General features: G+C 42.5%; 1 protein-coding gene across 1 annotated transcript in view; it reads right to left on the bottom strand.

Moving 5' to 3' along the window:
• The window catches only part of IQUB (IQ motif and ubiquitin domain containing), a 68,239-nt gene that overhangs the window by 27,939 nt on the left and 17,693 nt on the right, over positions 1–22,607 (bottom strand). Inside the window, exons 3-7 of the mRNA XM_077473587.1 lie at positions 18,108–18,242; positions 14,459–14,626; positions 10,240–10,415; positions 7,152–7,307; positions 6,091–6,301 (exon numbers count right to left, since the gene is read on the bottom strand). Coding sequence (XP_077329713.1) covers positions 6,091–6,301; positions 7,152–7,307; positions 10,240–10,415; positions 14,459–14,626; positions 18,108–18,242 — 846 coding nt within the window. The remainder of the gene's footprint in view (positions 1–6,090; positions 6,302–7,151; positions 7,308–10,239; positions 10,416–14,458; positions 14,627–18,107; positions 18,243–22,607) is intronic.

Genomic DNA, 22,607 nt, shown 5'->3' with positions numbered 1-22,607 from the left:
CTGGCGGTGAACCTAAAAAAATAACTAGCTGCTTAGCGGCACCAGTGACACTAATGCAGCGATCAGAAAAATGATCGCTTAGTGACACTGGCAAAAGGGGGTGAAATGTGTGCCTATGTGGGCCTACATGTCAGTGTAGTGTTGGTACACACTTACTTTCTCTGTTCTCCTCGCAGTCCGGTCAAAAAGACCGCCCCGAGGAGAATGACATCACTTCCTCCCTGCCTGTGTTTACTATACACAGCGGGGGAAGCTTCTCATTCGCCAGGAGCGATCGAGAGGGGATGGCCAGAAACCAACGGCCATCCCCTCATCCCGGATCACTCCCGCAGCGAAACGGACCGCCGTATCCAGCAGGAGGGGGTCCGATTGGACCCCCCACTCGCTGGAAGGCGAGCACCTACATGTACGTGCTTGTGCCTGTCGGTGCCATTGCGCCGACGTACATTGCCATGTGGCGGTCCTTAAGTGGTTAAGACATACTAATTTACAAAAATATTTTGGAACAGTGATAAAACCTGAACTAACTGATAAGCAATAACTTTGCTAGGTACATTGTTTTCTGAGCTTCATATTATTTATATTGCATAAGCAATTTTTTTATTTTTTTTGGTTTTAGTATGTTTTCGTGAAGTAAAATTGCATGTTTTTCACCAAGTGTAGAAGGTTTCAGCTTGTACCTTGCCAGATGTTTTTAAAAAGTCCCCAAGTCAGTTTCTTGCTTTCCAGACTTGTTTAGATTTCTAGAAGCCTTTTCTCCTGGCTGTAAAGATATCTTTGTTTTTAAGGTCACGTTTTTCAATTATTCACTATAAAAATCTTAAATCATAAAAACGTGGCCTTTAGAAAGCTGTAAGCTAAGCTGATGATAAATGTCACTATTACATTATTATTACAAAAGATAGCCTTAGTGAGGTGCCTTGACATATTTTGAATCTATTTCAAGAAAATGGGCTGATATGAAATGAATCATTCTGTTTTGCGCATACAAAGCTGATTTATTGACACCGGGTACATAGAGATATGAACAATTTTAAGGCTTATGCACAGAAAATATGCTTTTTTTCAGAGATACAATCAACACATTCTGCAGTTCTGACATATGTCTATAAATGCAGCACAGAATGTTGACCTATATGGTAAATACTGACTGTCATGTGCCCACAAGGCTCAGTATTGTTGTACATGGAAGCAGTAGGTCTCAGCAAATCCACGGGGGGGGGGGGGGGTGGTTGGAGATGATATCTAAGAATCCACTTGAGGTTGCCATCTACCCAGATGAAAAAGCAATATACCAAGGGGGTAAGTTTTGTAGTCTCATGGAAAATTGGACTTTGAATGAGGATTGTATATCTCAAAGCCAGCCACTACATACTGACGTCCACAAGGAAACAGACCATGTTGGGGGATCTCGCCACCTTCGAATCCTTATGTCACAAGGGCGAACCAGTGGCGAGAACCACCTCCGTCTTATACGCATTCTTACACGACCTTGAGAACCAGGAAGCACCCAGATTCAGGGTTCAGTGGGAGTTGGCTCTCCAAACACAGTTTACGGACATGCAATGGCAAAATGCTTGTATACTAGCGCATAAGTGCTCTATTAGCACTAGATTGCAGGAGAATTCATATAAGCTTCTCTCACATTGGTATGCCACTCCAGATAAAGTGAAGAGATGGTACCCGCTGTCCTCAGACTTGTGTTGGAGATGCGGCGAGGCTAAGGGCGATATGCTACATATCTGGTGGAACTGCCCCAAGATAAGTAGCTATTGGGATCAAGTGTTGGGACTAGTTAGACAGATAACAGAAACCAAGATGACTCTCTCCCCGGCCTGTTGCTTACTTCACATCTCTGACCTCTCACTGGGGCGATATATAAAAGATCCCTGACCAAACACCTTCTAATGGCAGCAAAATCACTGATCCCTAAATATTGGAAATCCCAACTAATACCGACAGTGAAAGAATGGTTGGGTCTGGTTAACCTTATTTATACAATGGAGGAGACGCTCGCTATTGCCGATGAATCGGCTGACAGATTTCACACAACCTGGTCCCCGTGGGTACTTTTCAGGTACTCGGATGCTTTTTCTAGACTCACTAAGGGGTGATTGTGATACACCTACATTAGGTGGAATGTGGCTCTCCGGTTCCCCCTCCCTTCCAGGCCCGGTGGGGAGGAGCTGACGGACCCCCTCCGTTGAGAGGGGGATCGCTCTCCGTTGACGCCTTGCTCTCTCTTTCTCTTCTCCACCTTTGTTCATACCTGCTTTTTCTTTTCTCCTTTTATTCTTTTCTTCATCTCCTTATACCTACGATCTTCTTTGGAATTCATTGCCAAGATCTACAGATACCTGGCTACTGATTCTTATGTACAATTAGTTTTATTGACATGATTTCAATGTGTTTGTGTATACACCTGGATTACGTCTTGAAACCGTTCTTGTAACGGATTTGCTGCTCAGGTGACAAATTTATTTCTTCTTTTCTTTTGAAGACAAGCTCTGACTTACTGTTTACCTGTTGGATATTTTGCTGTATACGGTAATATGCTGTAACCCTTGTTTTCTACTGTATCTGTTTATTGGCTTAATAAACTCTTTTAAATTGAAAAAAAAACAAACAAACCTTGCTCTTCCAATGGGACCACCGATATCACTATTGGAGACAAGAGATGATCCAAAGCTAGAAAGACAGACTTCTTTCTCACTGGATCTCTGGGAATGTTTGATCTGAGAAAACGAGGAGATGGGAACTCTCGGAACTCTAGTTTGTAACCTAGAGAAATTGAGGAAGCCACCCATCTGTCTAGACATTGTTCCTGCCAGACCTTTGAAAACTGTAAAAGCCTTCCTCCCACTCGAGTGAGCGGGGGCGCACTATCATAAGGAGGCTTTAGTATTCTGTTTTGTGGGTTTCTTCCCCAGGTCCTTTTTTGGCCCTGGGACTAACCCTGAGGTTAACCTCTTGAAACCTGACAGTGGAGGCCTTCTTGACTACCTTGAGGCAGATGCCCCTGGCACTGGAGAAGAAGCACATTTAATACTTAAACTTCTCCTTAACCGTATAAGGGAACTTTTCCCATTAGAAATTCTTTGGATATACTGATCCAGATCATCTGGAAATAACCATTCACCTTAAAAGGGAAACTGGCCAAGAGCTTTGGCTGACCAATTTTTCAACCATAGGATTCTATGCACATGTACCAGCCCTAGCATGAGCCGTGAGGCCTGGAGAACAGAATCTTTCATAGCATCAACTGTAAAACAGAACGCTTCTGATATGCCAGCCAAATGCTGGTCCTTCTGATCAGGAATAACTTTGAGTACCTCTATAAACTGGTCCTTTAAGGACTGAGATACTCTGAACGCTGCCAGTGCAGGTTGAATGACTGAACCTGTGAGCGAAATATAGTTTTTTTTAAAAAGGAACTCCAACTTTATATCTATTGGACCCTTTAACATATGAGCATTGTCTAATGGACAAGTCAGGTTTTTGTTTACGGAGGATACAGCAGCGTTAATTGCTGGAACTTTCCATAAAACTCTTCCTCCGTAGGATAAAGTACTGAGAACTTTTTCAGAGGAAAAACCTGTTTATCTGGGTGCTCTCACTCAGAATACTTAAGCTTTCTTAGCCATGAATGGATAGGAAAAGCATGAACACATTGGGGGGGCTTCAGTGAACCCAAAGCAGAAGTGGACTCATCGACTGACTGCATTACTGGCAGTAAAAATGTAGAGCAGACCAATTTAGTGAGCGACTGTAAACAACCTTTCATGCGAGCCTGATACTCCACATTAGGTTCTTTAGAAGAGGAGACATCAGCCTTTTCCTGGTCCTTGAGAGAAATTTGCCATCTCCCTAGTTCCTCAGTATGAGGGTCATGAGCAATGGATGGGAATCTGTTATGCTTAATCCCACTCGGGGATACAATTAAAGCATCAAACTTTTGCTTCAAGCTTAAAAAGGTTGAAGAAAAAACGTCCTTAGTAATATACACAAGGGCTGCAGTGTTAAGAGCAGCTGCAACACTTGCCCCTCCTGACGGTTCACTCTGACCAGCCATATTACTCTCAGGAGAAGATGCCATCTTACTTGGATGGAGCTAGGCTTCCGTGTGACTGTAGTAGTCCTTCTAGAGCCCTTTATTGAGGTGTGTTTTTTTTTTTACCCCCCTTCCGACCATAGCCTGATGCACAAAGCAGAGGTACCAGAAAAAATGCATGCACTGCTTGAGTAATAGTCCAGCTCTGTTACTGCTATTAATGCTCAGCTTGATGCAGCAGTAAATGTGTCAAGAAATGATACCAACCTCAATTTTCTTGTGTCCCTCCTGCAGTATGTAATAACACAAATGGTGCTTAAAAACAGACCTTCCCGTGCTGGACATTGGTGGAGGCAAATGCTGTGCTAAACGCCCCCCCCCCCCCCCTCTGCCGTCTACAGCCCTTCCACCCATTAAAAAAATATATATATTTCCCGCGTGAGCGCGGGCTCCTGATCTCATGGAATCCACCGGGAGTAAGGAGGAATGGCGGAGGGGGGGGGTCTGTAAACCACCGAACGGCATGCCATTCGCGCCGTTATTTTTATTTATTTTTAAATCATTTGGCGCTCTTTTGCTAAGAAGAGGGGAAGAGGGGAAGAAAAAACGGCACAGGGGGCGTCTGGTGGGGAGAGGAACATGCACTCTCTGAGAAGCATGAGACGTAAGTGCTCAATACAGCCCCCAGTGGTTACACATAGGCATGACAACAGTTACTAATTTAAAGGAGACATTCATAAGAACATTTTTAAAATTTCTTAGAAAACTCCACTTACCTTTTCTGCCGCAGGGTTTTCTGTGGTAATAGACCCAATCTTCACCCTTCACGGTGGGTTCCGTTAAACCTTCAGGAGCTGTGGATCCTTGAGGAAACCCACAATCCTGGACCTGTAATAGCACCTCCGCCAGTAAAACGGTATGGCCTTACTACCAAAAAGTACTGGATCACGGGGTCCAGCTCTCTAAAAATAGAAACGTTACAGGCAAAACCTTGTTTCTTCTGATACGAGGCCCAAATACCATTAAATTCGGCCAAAAAGGCACTTTGAATGGATCTGGTCTGCATGGCTAGCCCCAGCAAGGATTGCTAAAGAGGAGCTCAGCAAAGCACATCTTCACTCGTGACTAACACCTTAGACACTGGCAAAAAAACTGAGGTACTCCCACCAGTGGGAGGGGTTATATACGGAGTGCACATTTTAATTCAGGGCATGCCAGCGTCCATCACCTGAAGGTGGCCTATAACCCACATATTAACTACTATGGCGCTGTGTCCCGTGATGTACGATAAGAAAACTATTAGATAAGCATCTGAACGACTGCAACATACAGGGATATACAATGTAATACTGACATATAATCACACACATAGGAGGGACTTGATGGACTTGTGTCTTTTTTCAACCTCACCTACTATGTAACTAAACTGCAATCTAAAGACCTATACAGCTTCTTTGATAATCTTGTCCCTACAAGGTCTTTGCAAGTGAAGCATTTTCTTTTTCTGCACTGGTAGGTCCCTACCTACCAGTGCAGAAAAAGAAAATGCTTCACTTGCAAATATATTCTACATGGGCAGAAAACATTCATAGACAAAAATGGCAAAATATATCTGCTTTTTTTTTATCTGTTGCCTTTTGTGCCTTTTTATTATAAGTTGGGTGTACCATCAAGGCCTTTAAGAGCAGGTTTGAGGAGCACCATAGGTTCATATACACTGAAATATAGTTTGCGCCCTATTTATGGCAGTGAATGTACAATGTTTTCAGTCAAAGATTCATAATTCACAAATTTCACAAATCATGGGGATTTTCTGGGAATGCATGGCAGCAGTGAAACATACCTTTTCCACAGGCAGCAAACAAAAATTGAGGTGTGGGCCGAGGTCTCTTTGTAAATTACAGATCATCTTGGTAATGTTTTTTTTCCAAAGATGACCTAAGGTTTACTAAGTTAAATGATAATAACCATGAAGTATATATAGTGACAGTTCTAGGGTGATGTTACATTCACTCATTCACTCAGTACATTATACTTACACTCAAGAGCATGGTAGAGCAACTCAAAATCTTCCTTAGTCTTCGGATTCATTCGACGTTCATAATCTTTTCTCAGCCTTTCTTCTCTCTCTTCCATCTTTCGCAATTCCTCCCTTTCTTCCCATTGCAGTCTCAGCATTTTATCCTCCCTAAGCTGCTCCACCACTTTTTTGGCATGAAATCGCCGAAAGTAAGTCTGTATTACTATGACCTGAATGACAACGATTGTTACACATTAGTTGCAAAAAAACCTGAAAAAACTGACCAAAACAGCACAACTTTTTTTTTTATTATTGCAACTCAGTTTTTTTGCCTGTTCCCTACTACATATTGTGCTGCATGTGCCCTATTTTTTACCCAGGACCCCTGTTGCCCCCCACCCCCTCCTCCTTTCAAGTGCAAGCCAGGTTATGGACAGTGGTGTAGCATCTGAGTAAAAGAGGGGGGTCTTTGGCAGTAGATGACCAAAACTCTGAATCACAGCTAGTTTATATACTTCAGAATTCCTGACACTGCAAATTCATCCTCATTGGTTTCAACATCATCATCAACATCATAACTTGTTATATATATTTTTTACAGTTGTCATTTGGCAAAATCTATTTATAAAAGATGCAATTTCTTTGCCTACTTGTGTGTCTGAGGTGGTGGTCTGTAGTCTTTTAAACAAAGAGTCTTTGTGGGCTAGCATAAGTCGCACAAGACTTTGAAAACCTTTCCGGAATTCAATATGACATTGAAGAGCAATGGTTGGGCAACTGACTTTCCAATAAAATGTGTGTATCTTTCTGTAGGTCTATTACAAGGACCATAAGCTCTGGATTTTGCATGACATGTACACTAAACTACTGCCATATAAATTTAGCTTTACAAAATATTGTTGATGTCCAGCAGCAATGTGGCCAGGAATGTTAATACGCTACATGCTTTATTGATAGGGCCTCTCTATGGTAAACAAATGGATCAACGGTCAAAGAAATTGGAACGCCTTCAAAAAATATTGTAGTTATTTTTAATGGCACAGGCATAGCACACAAACACACACACATTCAATCACTTACTGCTCTTAGTCTTCTGGCATGATACTCATCTGCTGTAACATATTTTGAGGGCTGTAAGAGTTTGTCAGTTATATTTGATACATAGTGACCGATTTTTGTCATTTGTGTGGACATTGTATTCCTTGACTGCTGAGTCTTGTTCTTTTGAAACACAGTCTGTAGAGAAAATAAAACAAATTATGAGAAAAACTGGGCACAAAAACTGATGAATCCACAGGTGGCTTGAAACATGCTGAATCATAGAAAACTGTTTAGTTGTTTAGTGGTCCAAAATGTAATGTTTTCAAAAGATGACTACAATGGGTTTGAATTAATTTTTTTCTGATGTATTTGTACTATTTAAAGCGGAGGTCCACCCACCCCTGAAAAAATGTAAAGCCAGCAGCTACACATACTGCAGCTGCTGAATTTTAATAATAGGACACTTACCTGTCCTGGAGTCCAGCGATGTCGGTGTTGCACCTGATGTTTCCATCAGCTGTCAGGTGCTGCTGCTGCCATTGCAGGTAAGAGAACCCGGTAGTGAAGCATTACAGCGCTTCAGCTGGGTCTCTGCTGTGCATGTGCGAGGCACCGCTGAGCTCTCCTACTGGCCCGGCGGCGTGGGAAGGAGGAGGGAGGAGGGAGCCAAGCTGCTGACATATTTTGCTGCAGGCCGGGCTCCCGGAAGTGGGGACATGATAGCTGTCAAAGACAGATATCCACTTCCCCCCCCCCCAAAAAAAGGTGCCAAATGTGGCACGGGAAGGGGGGGGGATAAATGAGCGGAAGTTCCACTTTTGGGTGGAACTCTGCTTTGAATAACATCTTTGTTTAACTGCTTGCTGACTGCCTTACGTAGGAGTACAGCAGCAGAGCGGCTCTCCTGCATTGCATCACATACCTAGCACGTGATCCGGCACTTCCAGGTAGGGGGCATGCGCATGTGTACCACGGCTGTGCTATGATCAGACACAGCAGAAGCTGATCAGCCAGTGCTAGCCAATGGATTTTATGCCCACATCCGCTGATCAGTCACAGAGGCGAGAGCTCTGTTCTGTCAGCAGGGATGTGTTGGATTTTGTTTCCCTGCAAAGCACATCCCTTAGTAAAAACAGAACATGGTAAACACACAAACACTGGTTAGGCACACATTTTACCCTTTAATCGCCCTAGATGTTTAACCCCTTCCCAGCTAGTGTCATTAGTACAGTGAGTGCATATTTTTATCACTACACCGTTTTCTTTACATGATGGACATGGATGGGAAGAACTCCTGCCGGCGGGACCTCCTAGCACTTAAAGCAGAGTTCCACCCAAAAGTGGAACTTCCTCTTTAAGCACTCCTTGCCCCCTTATATTCCACATTTGGCATGTAAATTTCGTTTGGGGGGGAGTGGGTACCTCGTTTTGACAGATACCCAGCTCCCACTTTCGCTCGGCTGCCTAGGCAACTCCTCCTCTCTCCCTCCCTCCCTGCAATCTCCTGGGACACGTCACAGGTCCCATAATATTGCCTGGCTACTAAGAAGCTGCAAGCTGTCACAGCCAGGTGCCCACACTTGCAATCATGGCACCGTGGAGAGGAGAAGGAGAGAAGCGAGGCTTCGGGCCTCCGCCAGCATCGCTGGACCGTGGGACAGGTGAATGTCTGTTTATTAAAAGTCAGCAGCTACACTTTTTGTGGAACTCTGCTTTAACTCTTCTATGTATATACCCATGCATCTCTTTCTAATTCCCCACATCTCCTCTATTTCAAACTACTCCTTCTTACACCAACCTTTCTTACTCCCACCCCCATAATGTTAACAAGGTGCACTTTCCTCTCCAGGAGTAGGAAGTTGAGTGTCGTTTTACTTTGTATTTACCCTTAGGACAAATCTCTTTATACTTCCTTCTTGTTTTATATAAAAATGCTTTGGGGATAAGCTCCTATAGCAGTCTTTCTCAACACTTTTTACCCAAGAGGAACCCTTGAAAACCCCTTACATTTGTGGTCATGTGGAATGAGGCAGTCCTTACACTGGTGGTCAAAATGCAATCCCCACAGATGGCTTAAAAGATTGTTGGCTTCATGCAACTGGCTCTACCATGTGGCATTGACCCCAGAACTATGCAGACACCTTAAGATAGGAGGTCAATCGACCACAGCTCAAGGAACCCCTAGCACCCTTTGGAGGAACCCTAAGGTCCCATGGAACCCTGGTTGAGAACGGCTGTCCTATAGTATAATAACACAGAGCCTCACCATTGAATTTATGGTATCCCCTGGGCTTTTGACACGCTGTTAGTCTATAACCATTTATGTACACATATGTATAATGAGAGTTTATGTTCTTTTTATCTCCCTTCCTTGCAGATATATTTCCTTACCCCTTTCTTATGTTGTAATTCTGGTTTTGCAAATATATCATTACAATGTACAAGCAACATTTCTTTGTATTGTGTACAAAATATATTTTCAATAAAATATGCTTGGATTAAAAATAAAAAAAGCTTTCATACAGTGAATTTTAAACATCAAGCATCTCCCACTGTGCCTATTGTATTTTGACAGCTGGCTGTCAAAATACCTAAATAGTGTCTGCATCTGACTGGATGCAAAATCTGTTCAGCCAACAATTTTCTGTCCAGCTACTTTGAATTTTCAATTGACGGGTGTCTGGCTGGCAGTTCCCTCCAACATGTCATCACGCAATTGAAGGAGCCAGGTGGAAAATTGATGGCTATGTGAACAATCTAAGGGACATGTGTACCCTAAAACAGTAGGTGTTTTAGTCAGAGATTTGTTATTTTTTAAAACAGAAGAGTAATATAATAGGAAGGTACTTTTCCCGTGGAGTTCTTTCCTGAGTACATAACTAAACATGCTAATTTCACAGACCTGCAGACTTGTGAACACTGGACCTTTGAAAAAATATAATCAAACAAACTTTCCTGTTTGCAATACTTTCAAGGTCAATTATGCAGCGACCAGAAGATGGGCATTTTGGGATGTGCATATGCAGGAAAAGGTCATGAAAATCAATATACCATATAATTTATATTAATTTGTAGAATCCCAACCCAGGCAGAACAAAAGAAGCTTATGTAAATCTTAGCAACATACCTGAGTGTCTCTACAGAATACTTCAACTCCTTTCTCTGGCCTTTTTTTTGGCACAGTTTGTGTTCCAGCATGATGGTACACCACTCCTGTCAACTTGTGTCGATATCCACCCAGATATGGTTTGCGGTAGTTTAATCTTTCAATTTCCACTGCTATATCCTGATACACATCTTCTCCTAATCAAAAGAATAAGTGTTACATTTAAAAAAAATACAGTTTTTGATATATTTTTAATGACTGGTATGTTGCCATTATACCAGTTCTGCCTTTTTGCGTCTGAGAGCAAAGAATTGCTTGGATTGTGGAATTTCAGTCACTAGCTTCGATTGGGCTTATACTGTATATACTGTATTAATGTGCTATCATTTAAAAAAAATAAAAAAATGTATTCCGTTTTTTTTTTTATGCTATTGTCCCCTTACTTACGCAAACAAGCCTCAATTTCATATACGGTATTAATTAGCCTGAGTAAAAAAAATGAAGTCATTGATCCAGCTTGTTAGCCAGATAACTGGTATTTTTAAATGGGAAGTTAAATAATGGCAGCCTCCGTACGTCTTTCTTGCAGGGTTTCGTTATTTTAAGGAAAGAGTTTATAAAAGGTTATCCCAAAAGTTTAAAGTGGTTGAAACGGTTACAGTTAAGTGACTGACCTCAGGTGATACAAATACAGATGAAACAAATCCCCCTACATTACATGTACCTGTTTATCTGCAGTCTTTTCTTTTCTACATCTGTTCAAAATACAGAATTTATAAAGCTTTTCTGATCTTTCAGAAAACAGGGACGAAGAGCTGAAATTACACACTGCAGAGCTCAGTAAGAAGAACACTGAGAGGCGATTGAAGGGAGCAGATACCCCCCCCCCCCCCTTTCACACAGCACACAGGAACAGAGCCAAGGCTCTTGATCACAGGCTGTATGCTGGAGATTCCTCTCCTGCCACCATTTTTCTCTTGCTGTCAGGAAAACCTGTCAAAAATGACTGATAGTAGAGGAACAAAGCAGAAATGACACTTAGGGGGTTATTTACTAAAGGCAAATCCACTTTGCACTACAAGTGCACTTGGAAGTAAAGTCACTGTAGATCTGAGGGGGGACATGCAAGGAAAATAAAAAACAGCATTTTAGCTTGCACATGATCAGATGATAAAATCATCAGAGCTTCCCCTCATTTCAGATCTACCCTTCAGATTTAAAGTGAATGCACTTCCAAGTGCCCTTGTAGTGCAAAGTGGATTTGCCTTTCGTAGATAACCACCTTAGTGCTCTGGATTGATGCAAGTACAAACTTTGTTCATATTTCATGTCAGAGCTTTACAATCACTAACATTTTAACTTAACATAGCTTCAGGTGAATGAATAAATTTCACTGGGGCAGGGGTAAGTTACAAATAAAAGGAGATCACCTTTTTGGGATACTGGCAAAGAAGAAAAACTTGCTTGCTGTCACCACTTGGGTTGGCATTTTAGAGGGGACACAGTTATTTCGGACACTCATTTGGAAGCAAACTCTTTGTACTGAAGGAAGAAAAGCTGAAATCAGCATGGCAGGCACTCCACACACCTGCTGTATTGGGCTGAGCTGCTATTATTTAAGGCAGAGGCCTCCAAACTTTCTGAACAAAGGGCCAGTTTACTATCCTTCTGACTTTGAGGGGGCCAGACTGTGGCCAGTGTGGGTGGAACATGCCCTGGTGTCAATGGGAGTAAAGAATGGCCCATCATTGGTATCAGTAGGGGGAATATTGCCCCATTGTTGGTATTAGGGAAAAAAATAGTGCCCCACCACTGGTGTCAGTGGGAAGAATAGTGTCCCATTATTGAGATCAGTAGTAAGAGTAGGCCCTATTCAGGGGCATAACTAGAAATCACAGGGCCCCATAGCAAAATGTTGTACTGGGCCCTCCCCCCACAAAAAAAAGATGATAGTCTTACACTCCTTTCCTACCTCCTGTTCAGACTCCAGAGCCTCCTCATGTGCTGAAAACGATGTCCCTTCACAGGCGCTCTCAAGCGTTCTGCCTGACCCACTCTGCTCTCTGCTCCTGCTGTATGCGGCTGCGTGTGTCAAGACATGGCCGGACTCGCAGGGCCTGGGAGGCTTAACAGTAAACTTACATTCCTCATCCTCACCGGGCCCTGGGGGGGGGGGTACATAGAGCATTTGGCACCCAGGGCAGATCCTATATCTGGCACCCCCCCACTTTAAAATGTAAAAACAACCCCCTGTGCCCCCGCATACCTCTGCATCCCCCAATATCTCTTTGTCACTACTTTGTACCCCCTCGCCAAAACTGGACCCCTTTACATTACACAGCCCCCCTGCACCTCTGGACCCCTTTACATCAAATAACCCCCTGCACCACTGGACCACTTTACATTACCCAACCCCCTGCACCACTGGACCCCTTTACATTACACAACCCCCTGCACCCCTTTACATTACAGAACCCCTGCACCTCTAGACCCCTTTACATTACACAACTCCCTGAACATCTGGACCCCTTTACATTACACAGCACCCTGCACCTCTGGACCCCTTTACATTACACAGCACCCTGCACCTCTGGACCCCTTTACATTACACAGCATCTCTGGACCCCTTTATATTACTCAGCACCCTGCAGCCTTTGAGTTCACATTGCTGTCCTGGAGTTTTTCGCAGTTCTGGGGTACACGCAGTTTTTTCTGCATTTTATCCCCATTTTTAGCTGCAGTCCCACAGACTTCTATTAGTTTGTATAATGTTACTGTGTTTTCTGAAAGCACACCAAAGTTGCAGTATAGCGGACATTTGGTGCGCTTTCAGAAAATGTTGTCAAAATGTGTAACCTAATAGAAGTCTGTGGGACTGTAGTGGAAATGGAGTTAAATGCAGGAAAAATCTGTATACACCATCACTGCAACTGAACCACAGTGCATCAGTGTGAATCAACTCGAGTCCTGGTTCACATATATGCAATGCAGGAATCAGCGCGATTCTAGTGCGGACTCCTGCATTGCATGTCGTTTTCTGGAGGTTCACACTGCCCTTTGCAAGCTGCTACGGGGGTCAATGTAAAGTTACTCACATCCCCAGATCAGTTTGCAGATCACAGTGCGAACTGTGAAATGGTGCAGGCATGGGATCGCATAGGTGTGAACACCCATGCGATCCGATTCCAGTGCAGACCAAAAAAGGGTCCTGCACCATTTTGGAGAGAATGCAATGATTTCAGCCATACAGTTTGTATGGCTAAACTTGCATTGCACAGACATTGCATGTGATTTGCACAGCAATGTGGTGCGAATCACATGCAATGTCTGTGATTGCACTAGTGAAAAACATGGCTAAAGGAACATGATGTGGCCATCTATTAGTATCGGCTGGTTAAAAGAAAATGTTTTGGATAGAGTTAATGAAAGATTCTGCTGAAGGACAACAGAGGAAAGAGGGGGAGAGAAAGATTTGGGAGAGAGAGGGCAGAGTCCAGACACAGTGATAGTGCTGCAAACTCACTTGGATGTTCCCAGGATGTTCACACTAGCTTCTGTAGCTGTCGGCTACTTTTGTAAACGCTCCCGCCCCCACATTCCTTTCAGACACAGCACACGGCTGCACGGAGCTTGGATGGACACAGAGGGGAGGGAGAGAGGGAGCAGAGCCGATGCAGCCTCTTCCATTTCTGTGGAGGGGGTGGGGGGGAGCTGTACTCGCTGGGCTGTTAGAACGTAATGCACAGCATTGTGTCAAGTACAGCCGACATCCCTATATTTATGCCTGATGGTTCAGTCCACCTGAGCTGGGATCTCCCTGCACACATTGCCACTGCTGCTACCAAGTCTGCCCGTTGTCACTGTTTCATACGCCGTCTGACATCCCCGCAGCGTGTGCCACCCAGTGCGGACCACCCCCCACCCCCAGTTAGTATGCCACTTGCGGGCCCCACGCGGCTGCGGGCCCCATAGCGCCTGCATGGGTCGCTATGGCGGTAGTTCCGCCACTGGCCCTATTGTTGGTATCAGTGACAGGAATTATGCCCAATTGCTGGTGTAGAAGGAATAATGCCTTGTATTAACAGGAGGAATAGTGTCCCAAGGGCCTGATAAAGGCAAGTAAAGGGCCACATCCGGTTTGGAGTCTACTGATTTAAGGGATGGGATCACCACTTTGTATGTCAAAGACGTAAATACAAGCAAGGCAGGTTCATCATAAGTATTTTAACTGCTGTCAAACCTGTTTGAACCCGGACAGTTATCACATCTGGCATGCTGTATTCATGCTGAAATTTCACAGCTTTGACTGGATGGTTTTCAGGATCCAACGACTGCATATCCAGCTGGATAGTTCCATTGGGTGTGATACCAAGATCTACTAAAGTCTCATGGTCTTCCACTGCCCGGCCTGTAGTAAGAAACAAGCAAACAGAAAACATAGTATGCTTCCGGTGCTATGAGATGTAGGCAAATTACAGTAAATTCTAAATTATTATAGTGTGACACAGACATCTAATAACATATAAACACTTATGTAATAAAGAAGGTGAGAAATTTCACACAATATATTGTGTAAATATTAATTTCAATTACCCACTCATGTGCAGATAAAATATACATGAATTTGTTTTTAAATGGTTAGATAATTTAAGTGAATACTTCCACAATTAAGCCCTCGTTAACATTGGAGTGACTTGTCATGCTCTTGACAGGACCAAGCGCATGACAAGTCGCACCCTATTTCCGGCAATAGCACTGTTCAAATCACTGCAACACTGACTTTGGGGTGCCGCATCGATTTGAAAAAACATTTTTCCAACCATATTTCCTTTTCTTCTGAGCTGGTTCTATATGTGCAAGTTGACTTAGAAGGAACATCTCTGTAATGTATGAGCTGATTCCCTGGTTGGAACATGCAGAGGTGGAATAAGGCTTTTCAGACTGCTTGTGATTTAGGAGCTGTCTGGTGAGTGTTTAGTGTGCACATCAGCCACTGGGTGTCTGCACAGCATGGATAATAATAATAATATCTCAGGCGGATTCATCTATGGACTTCACTATATGAACTTTTCAGACACAAATAATTTTTTGCCCTATTTTGGCGATGATATTCGCGGACTTTATGAGTATGTGATTTATTTTGTATATCTATATTATCATTTAATTCGTTTGTGTTTTTGTATGACATATCTCAACATATAGGTTATATCTATTACTTATGATTACATGTAGTTATATGCACATAATAGGCAGCAGGTTTGGTTATTTCTAGTGCCCCCTATATTGCATATTCACAATAGAAATTAGGGTGGAAAAAAATCAATGATTTAAAATAAATAAATAAATCTGAGTTTTTTTTTTTATTTGAATCGATTTTTTTTATTTTTGTTTATTAAATTTATTTTACTAAAATGCTTTTGGAGTTAAAATCGATCTAAAGATAGCTTTCTATTTAAGATAAAGTAATAATTTAGTTTATTCAGCATGGAATGGAGCTAAGTTATGTAGCATGAGACTATATATTCTGCAATATTTACATTTTGGTAAACTCATTCAATTAATCCAAACTCTGCAACCTGAGTTGACATGCACTGCATTGATGCACTCACAGAATTTCACAGTAACCATGAGATAAAACAAAGTTCAGGAATATTCCTTTATCCCACTGTTTTGCAAATCTATGTACACTACACACTGCATACTTGAATCAGTTCTGATATCGCCATTTTACTAACTTGACAGCTTATTATTCTAAATAGGAAACCTTCAGTTTGTTTGCAAATAATAAAGACTCTAACTACCAGCAAGAATAAGTCCATACATTTAAAGAGGAAGAAAAAACCCTGATGGTTTTACTTCCTCTTTGATTCCCTGCAAAGGTAAAGCATAATGGACCACTATGCATCGCATAGTAGTCCATTATGTGTCACTTACCTGACACAGGACCCACCGAAGTCACCGCTGTCCCCTTGTGTACAGAGCCTGCATCTTCTTGGTGGGTCTCGCTGCTCTGGCGCTGTCATTCAACGGAGCTGCGATGACATCACTTCCGTGCATGTGCACGGGAGCCGCCACTCGCAGCATATCGCCGTTGACATCGGCACGCTCAGTGCCTGTCTTTTGGCAAATATCTCCTAAACCGTTTAGGTTTAGGAGATATTTCTTGGACCTACAGGTAAGCCTTAATCTAGGCTTACCTGTAGGTCAAAGTGGTTTGTAAGGGTTTACAACCACTTTAAAGAGCACCTGTCATTTCACATCCATCATGGCAGCGCCTGTTAGCGGGCATCCCCTCACCTGCTATCGTCACGTCCCTCATCTTGTTATGTCATCACCAGCCGTCCTATTAAAGTGAATGGGACTGTCAGTGAGTCAACAGCGGGTCAGAGGAAGAGCCGCTGCGGGACAGAGATGACAGTTGCTCTTTAAAAACTATTTTTAAAATCAATCCTTTTTACTAGTGATCTAAATCATGATTTAAATCGACCTGATTTAAATCAAATCCACCCTGATAGAAATAAAGGAACACAAAATACATAAAAAATAAATAAAACGAGAAGACAGATACAGTCATCCCATATTTAATAACTTCAAATATCATAGGTGTGTGTCATGTAAAGTTATCGCAACAGGGGTTATAACCAGAAAGGCAAAATGCCTTGCTTGTTACGTTAAAGTATTCATGTCATCAAGATATACATTTTGTGCATATGGTAGATTAATTGTAAAGCTGAGACTGAAATTGTGCATAGAAATAGTTGGTTGCTCAGGTGACATCCTTCAGAGCATGCCAGTTTTCAACACAGATGAAACCCTGAATGCAGAAAAAACTGTGGATTTACCAAGGATGCTGCATTCCATGCCACACAGTGAATGTAATCTTTGCTCATATTTTGGCTGGCTTAGTGGAACAAGCAGTGAGCCAACTACAGGAAAAGTTTTTTGGAAATAAAAATCTTTTGGTGCAAGGATAAAAAAGGTATTTTATTGTATCAATTTTTAATGAAGTTTGAGTCTCCCATTACATTACACTGAAAATTCCATACAGACATATATTTTTACGTACTTTCCACTATTACCTTGTATAACTGTTTCTGGTATTTTGGTATTAGGTACAAGGTAACTTAGGACCTCCCACAGACTTAATATGATTAAATTGCAAAATAGTAAAAAAAAAGAAAAAAAAAATGCAAAATAGTCGGTGCAGCAGTCCGATTTGAAATTATACTTAAGCCTTCCTTTAGGCTCCATTCACATCTATGCATGTTGCTTTAGAGCGTTTCTGCAGTGCTTTTTGCGGTGCTTGCTGTTTTTTTTACAAAAATGGCGTAGGGTCCCCCTCAAAATCAATACCAGATCCTTATCCGAGCATACAGCCCAGAAGGCCAGGAAAGGGAGGGGACGAGCGCCCCTCCCCCCCGAACCATACCAGCCCGGCTAACAAAAACTGTGCAAAAAAAAAACAGCATGGGGTCCCCCCAGGTCCATACCAGGCCCTTGGGTCTAGTATGGATTCAGAGAGTCCCCCCAAAATCCATACCAGACCCTTATCTGAACATTACATTCAGCGGGAACACCGCTGACAGCTGATGACTCATCGGTTTTTAAGGCTTCCCGGCCTCCATCTAAACAACCAGTGTAAAAAAAAATCGTGGCAAAATCGCGGTACTTGCATTTTGAATGAGGTTCCATTGAACGTCCCCAAACCTTTCCAAAAATGTAGAGGCACAAAAATGCATTGATGTGAACATGTTTCATAGGAATACATGTTAAAAAATTTCCCTGCATTGCTGCAAAATGTAAAATACGTCAAAAAACGCATTAGTGTGAATAGAGCCTGAAGGGTAATGAACGTACAAAAAACTATTTAGTAAGTCTATTTTACATACCTTCAAACATAATGCGTATGACTGTTTCTGGTATTTTCATCTGAGATGCAAAGTCATTTTTAAGATTTCCAACAGACTTTCCAATGGAAAATGCAATAGTAATGACTTGACCAACTGGAACTAACATAACCTTAACTAAAAATAAAGAAAATAAGCAAAATTATATATCGGAAGCATTTTCTTTTCAATTACCAATGTACCTTTCTGTTAAATGGTATACTTTGTCAATGTACTTTGATGATTTACAAAAGCTTTAGTAAATCAAATGCTGAGAAGCAACACAGGTAATCACTGGCCTTGTTCAGAAAAAAAGTGTTAATCCATATAGAGCAATTCTAGGCATAAAATAAAACCAATCAGTGAGCTACTAATGCTATCAAGTAAACACAGTGAACTTTCTGGTTTTAGCAGAGTCAAAGAGGGGAATTTATTATAATTGCAGCAGCTAAAATCCGGAGCAGCTGTGTATGACAACCAGGTTCTTTTTTTCAGCTTGTTCAGATAAGCTTTGGAAATTTCAAGATAGAAACGGATTGGTTGCCATGCTGCTCCAGATTCTGCATACTTCAGTCCAGATCAATTCCCCACTTTGTGCTAAAACCAGACAGTTCATTGAATTCACAGGTAGCAGAAATCTTACATTATCACTCCCATCCAGGTATGGATGACTGGTCATTTTCTTATCTGAGTCCATGTCAATCTAAACTCTGAACTTTAATTTTTTTGTTGAGTCCTTTCAGATGAGCAATTTCATCACATTGGCCTGTTCGTTTTTCAGGTGGATTTGACTGGACGCGTATTGTAGTCTATGGGCAGGCGAATGTAAAATGGCAAACAAGCATTCATCCATTTACATTTGATTACCTCTAAGTTCATCTAAATAAAAAAGTAAAAAAAATATTTTCCAGTCTTTTACAAAAAATGATGGATTGGTGGTAAAAGAAATTAAATGCATGTCTGTTTACTCTGACATGTTCATAGGCCCAACATGGGTCTGTTTACTTTTAGTCACAAGCTATGGCATTCCAAACTGAACAAACTTGGATGTCACAAAAGTGACATCTGTTGTATTCAGCTCTGATTCACTGGATCTCAGCAGAGAGCAGCCATTTGAAAGTAATTATGAAACTAGTTACAAAAGGCAGCAAAGCTGCATATCATATAGATCATATAGATCATACAGTGCCAATTCTTTGCATTATGTAAATTACCAGTAAAATAGATGCAGAAATTAAATGAGAAAAAACAGAAGACAACACAAAACCCCAGTGCCCAACCTGGGGCCCAGGAGCCACATGTGGCCCTTTGGCACTTTATGTGTGGCCCTGCAGACACTGATCTAGGTTTCCCTATTGCCCTGTTACAGCAGTGATATCTAGTAGTCTCATATAATGTGTCTCTAGTCTATAACTGCCACTTGAAAAATGTCCACTGTCTCCAACAGCTATTGTATTATGTTTATAGTTTCTGACAATGTCTTGTATCATGCCCTCAGTCACTGACCATTTCTGGTATCATGTCCCCAGTCACTGACCATTTCTTGTATCATGCCTGCAGTCTCTGGCCATCACTTGTATCATGTCTGCAGTCTCTGACCATCTCTTGTATCATGACTGCAGTCTCTGGCCATCTCTTGTATCATGCCTACAGTCTCTGACCATCTCTTGTATCATGCCTGCAGTCTCTGACCATCTCTTGTATCATGACTGCAGTCTCTGACCATCTCTTGTATCATGACTGCAGTCTCTGACCATCTCTTGCATCATGCCCACAGTCTCTGACCATCCCTTGTATCATGCCCACAGTCTCTAACCATCTCTTGTATCATGTCCACAGTCTCTGACCATGTCTTGTATCATGCCCCCAGTCTCTGACCATCTCTTGTATCATGCCCGCAGTCTATGACTATCTATTGTATTATAGCCACTGTCTTTGACATTCTCCAGTAACATACCCAAAGTGTTTCACAATCTCTTGTTGGGTGTTTGCTGTCTCTAAGAATGAATATTTACTTTATTTTTTGTGTGGACCTTTGGTGATGTCAGGGGCGGCACTTGAGACCCCTGTATGAAGAAAGTTGACCACCACTGACAGAATATACAGTTGTGCTTATAAGTGTACATACCCTGGCAGAATTTATAATTTCTTGGCCATTTTTCAGAGAATATGAATGATAACACAAAAACTTTTCTTTCACTCATGGTTAGTGTTTGGCTGACTGTGTTTATTCTTTTTAAATCATAATCCCAACAGAAACTACCCAAATGACCCTGATCAAAAGTTTACATACCCTGATGATTTTGGCCTGATAACACGCACACAAGTTGACACAAAGGGGTTTGAATGGCTATTAAAGGTAACTATCCTTACCTGTGATCTGTTTGCTTGTAATTAGTGTGTGTATAAAAGGTCAGTGAGTTTCTGGACTCCTGGCAGACCCTTGCATCTTTCACCCAGTGCTGCACTGACATTTCTGGATTCCTAGTCATGAGGAGAGCAAAAGAATTGTCAAAGGATCTGTGGGAAAAGGTAGTTGATCTGTATAAAACAGGAAAGGGATATAAAAAGATATGCAAGGAATTGAGAATGCCAATCAGCAGCAGAAAATTAGGGGTTCTGTTGAAACCAAACAACGGTCCGATAGACCAACTAAAATTTCAGCCAAAACTGGCAGGAAAATTGTTCAGGGTGCAAAGAAAAACCCACAAATAACTTCAGGTGAAATACAGGCCTCTCTGAAAACATATGCCGTGGCTGTTTCAAGATTCACAATAAGGAGGCACTTGAAGAAAGATGGGCTGTATGGTCGAGTCGCCATAAGAAAGCAATTACTACACAAATGCCACAAAGTATCCCGCTTACAATACGCCAAACAGCACAGAGACAAGCCTCAATCCTTCTGGCACAAATTAATTTTGAGTGATGAGACCAAAATTTAGCTTTTTGGCCACAACCATAATTTGGAGAGGAGGCTTATGATGAAAGGTACACTATTCCTACTGTGAAACACGGAGGTGGATCACTGATGTTTTGGGGCATGTGTAAGCTACAAAAGGCACAGGAAATTTGGTCAAAATTGATGGCAAGATGAATGCAGTATGTTATCAAAAAAAACTGGAGGAACATTTGCATTCATCAGCCAGGAAGCTGCGCATGGGATGTACTTGGACATTCCAACATGACAATGATCCAAAACACAAAGCCAAGTCGACCTGTCATTGGCTACAGCAGAATAAAGTGAAGGTTCTGGAGTGGCTATCTCAGTCTCCTGACCTCAATATCATTGAGCCACTCTGGGGAGATCTCATGCAAGACAGCCCAAGAATTTACAGGAACTGGAGGCTTTTTGCCAAGACGAATGAGCAGCTTTACCATCTGAGAAGATAGAGAGCCTCATCCACAATTACCACAAAAGACTTCAAGCTGTCATTGATGTTAAATAGGGGGCAATATATGGTATTAAGAACTGGGGTATGTGGAGGGCGTGGATGGGATGTGAACAAGACAGGAAATGTCTGCACAGAGCTCCATATGATCCTGAACAATCCAGTTCCATCGTGGAAAAATCTCTCACCCCAGTGCCTCATCTATACATCCCTGGAATCGGGTGATCACAGGCTCCATGCAAACCTGAAAATCGGCGTCGGCAAAGCACACTCCTGGGTCCCTGTGCTCTCAGAAGACCAAACCTATATGTGCAGCCACAGTCATCATGCCAGGGCACACAGCATGGCCTCCTCATCAAGACAAGCCTGCAAAGAGGATGGAAGGAGGTAAGCCTGACGCAGGTGGGAATCCCTCATCTACTACACATACTGCACAACTGGCTGAACTGAGGGCCCAGGGGAGAACAATGTGTAAAAAATGGAGAAGGACACAGAAAATAGACAGCTTTGTAACAACATCAGAATGGTGGGACTACTGGAAAAGGCTAAGAGGCACAATCTGACCCAGATTGTGGAGCAATTCTTTCAAGATCTACTCTAGCTTCAATCAAGTCTCCCCTACCTATGTGATGGAAAGGGCCCATCGGGTACCCACAGACGAACACCCTCCTGGAAATCCGCCGAGACTTTTAGGGACCGGACCCGATCCTGACAGAGGCACGCAAAAGGGATGAGTTAGGCCGCATACACACGGGCGGACTGTCTGACGGACTTGGTCCGCTAAAACGTGTTTCAGCGGACAGTCCGCTCGTGTGTGGGCTTCAGCAGACTTTTTCAACGGACAGTCTGGCGGACTAAGTCTTTCGGAATTTCCGTAATATTGTCCGTCCAACTTTGGTTTCAGCTGACAGTCCGCTCGTGAGTAGGCAAGTTGGACGGACTAAGTATGGCGCATGCTCAGAAAGGATTTACACGGCCGAAGGTTGCATTGCAGTGTATTGGACGTCGTATTTCTAGTCCCGTCATACGTGCTGTACACGTCATCGCGCAAGCTTTCAGCGGACTGTCTGTTCATCGTGTGTGGTCAAGTCCGTTCATTCAAAAGTAGGACGGA

Source organism: Lithobates pipiens, unplaced genomic scaffold (assembly GCF_037356315.1).
Source record: "Lithobates pipiens isolate NorthernLeopardFrog02 unplaced genomic scaffold, aLitPip1_a1.2 Scaffold_8, whole genome shotgun sequence".
NCBI lineage: Eukaryota > Metazoa > Chordata > Amphibia > Anura > Ranidae > Lithobates > Lithobates pipiens.
This window is presented reverse-complemented; position numbering and strand designations above follow the sequence as displayed.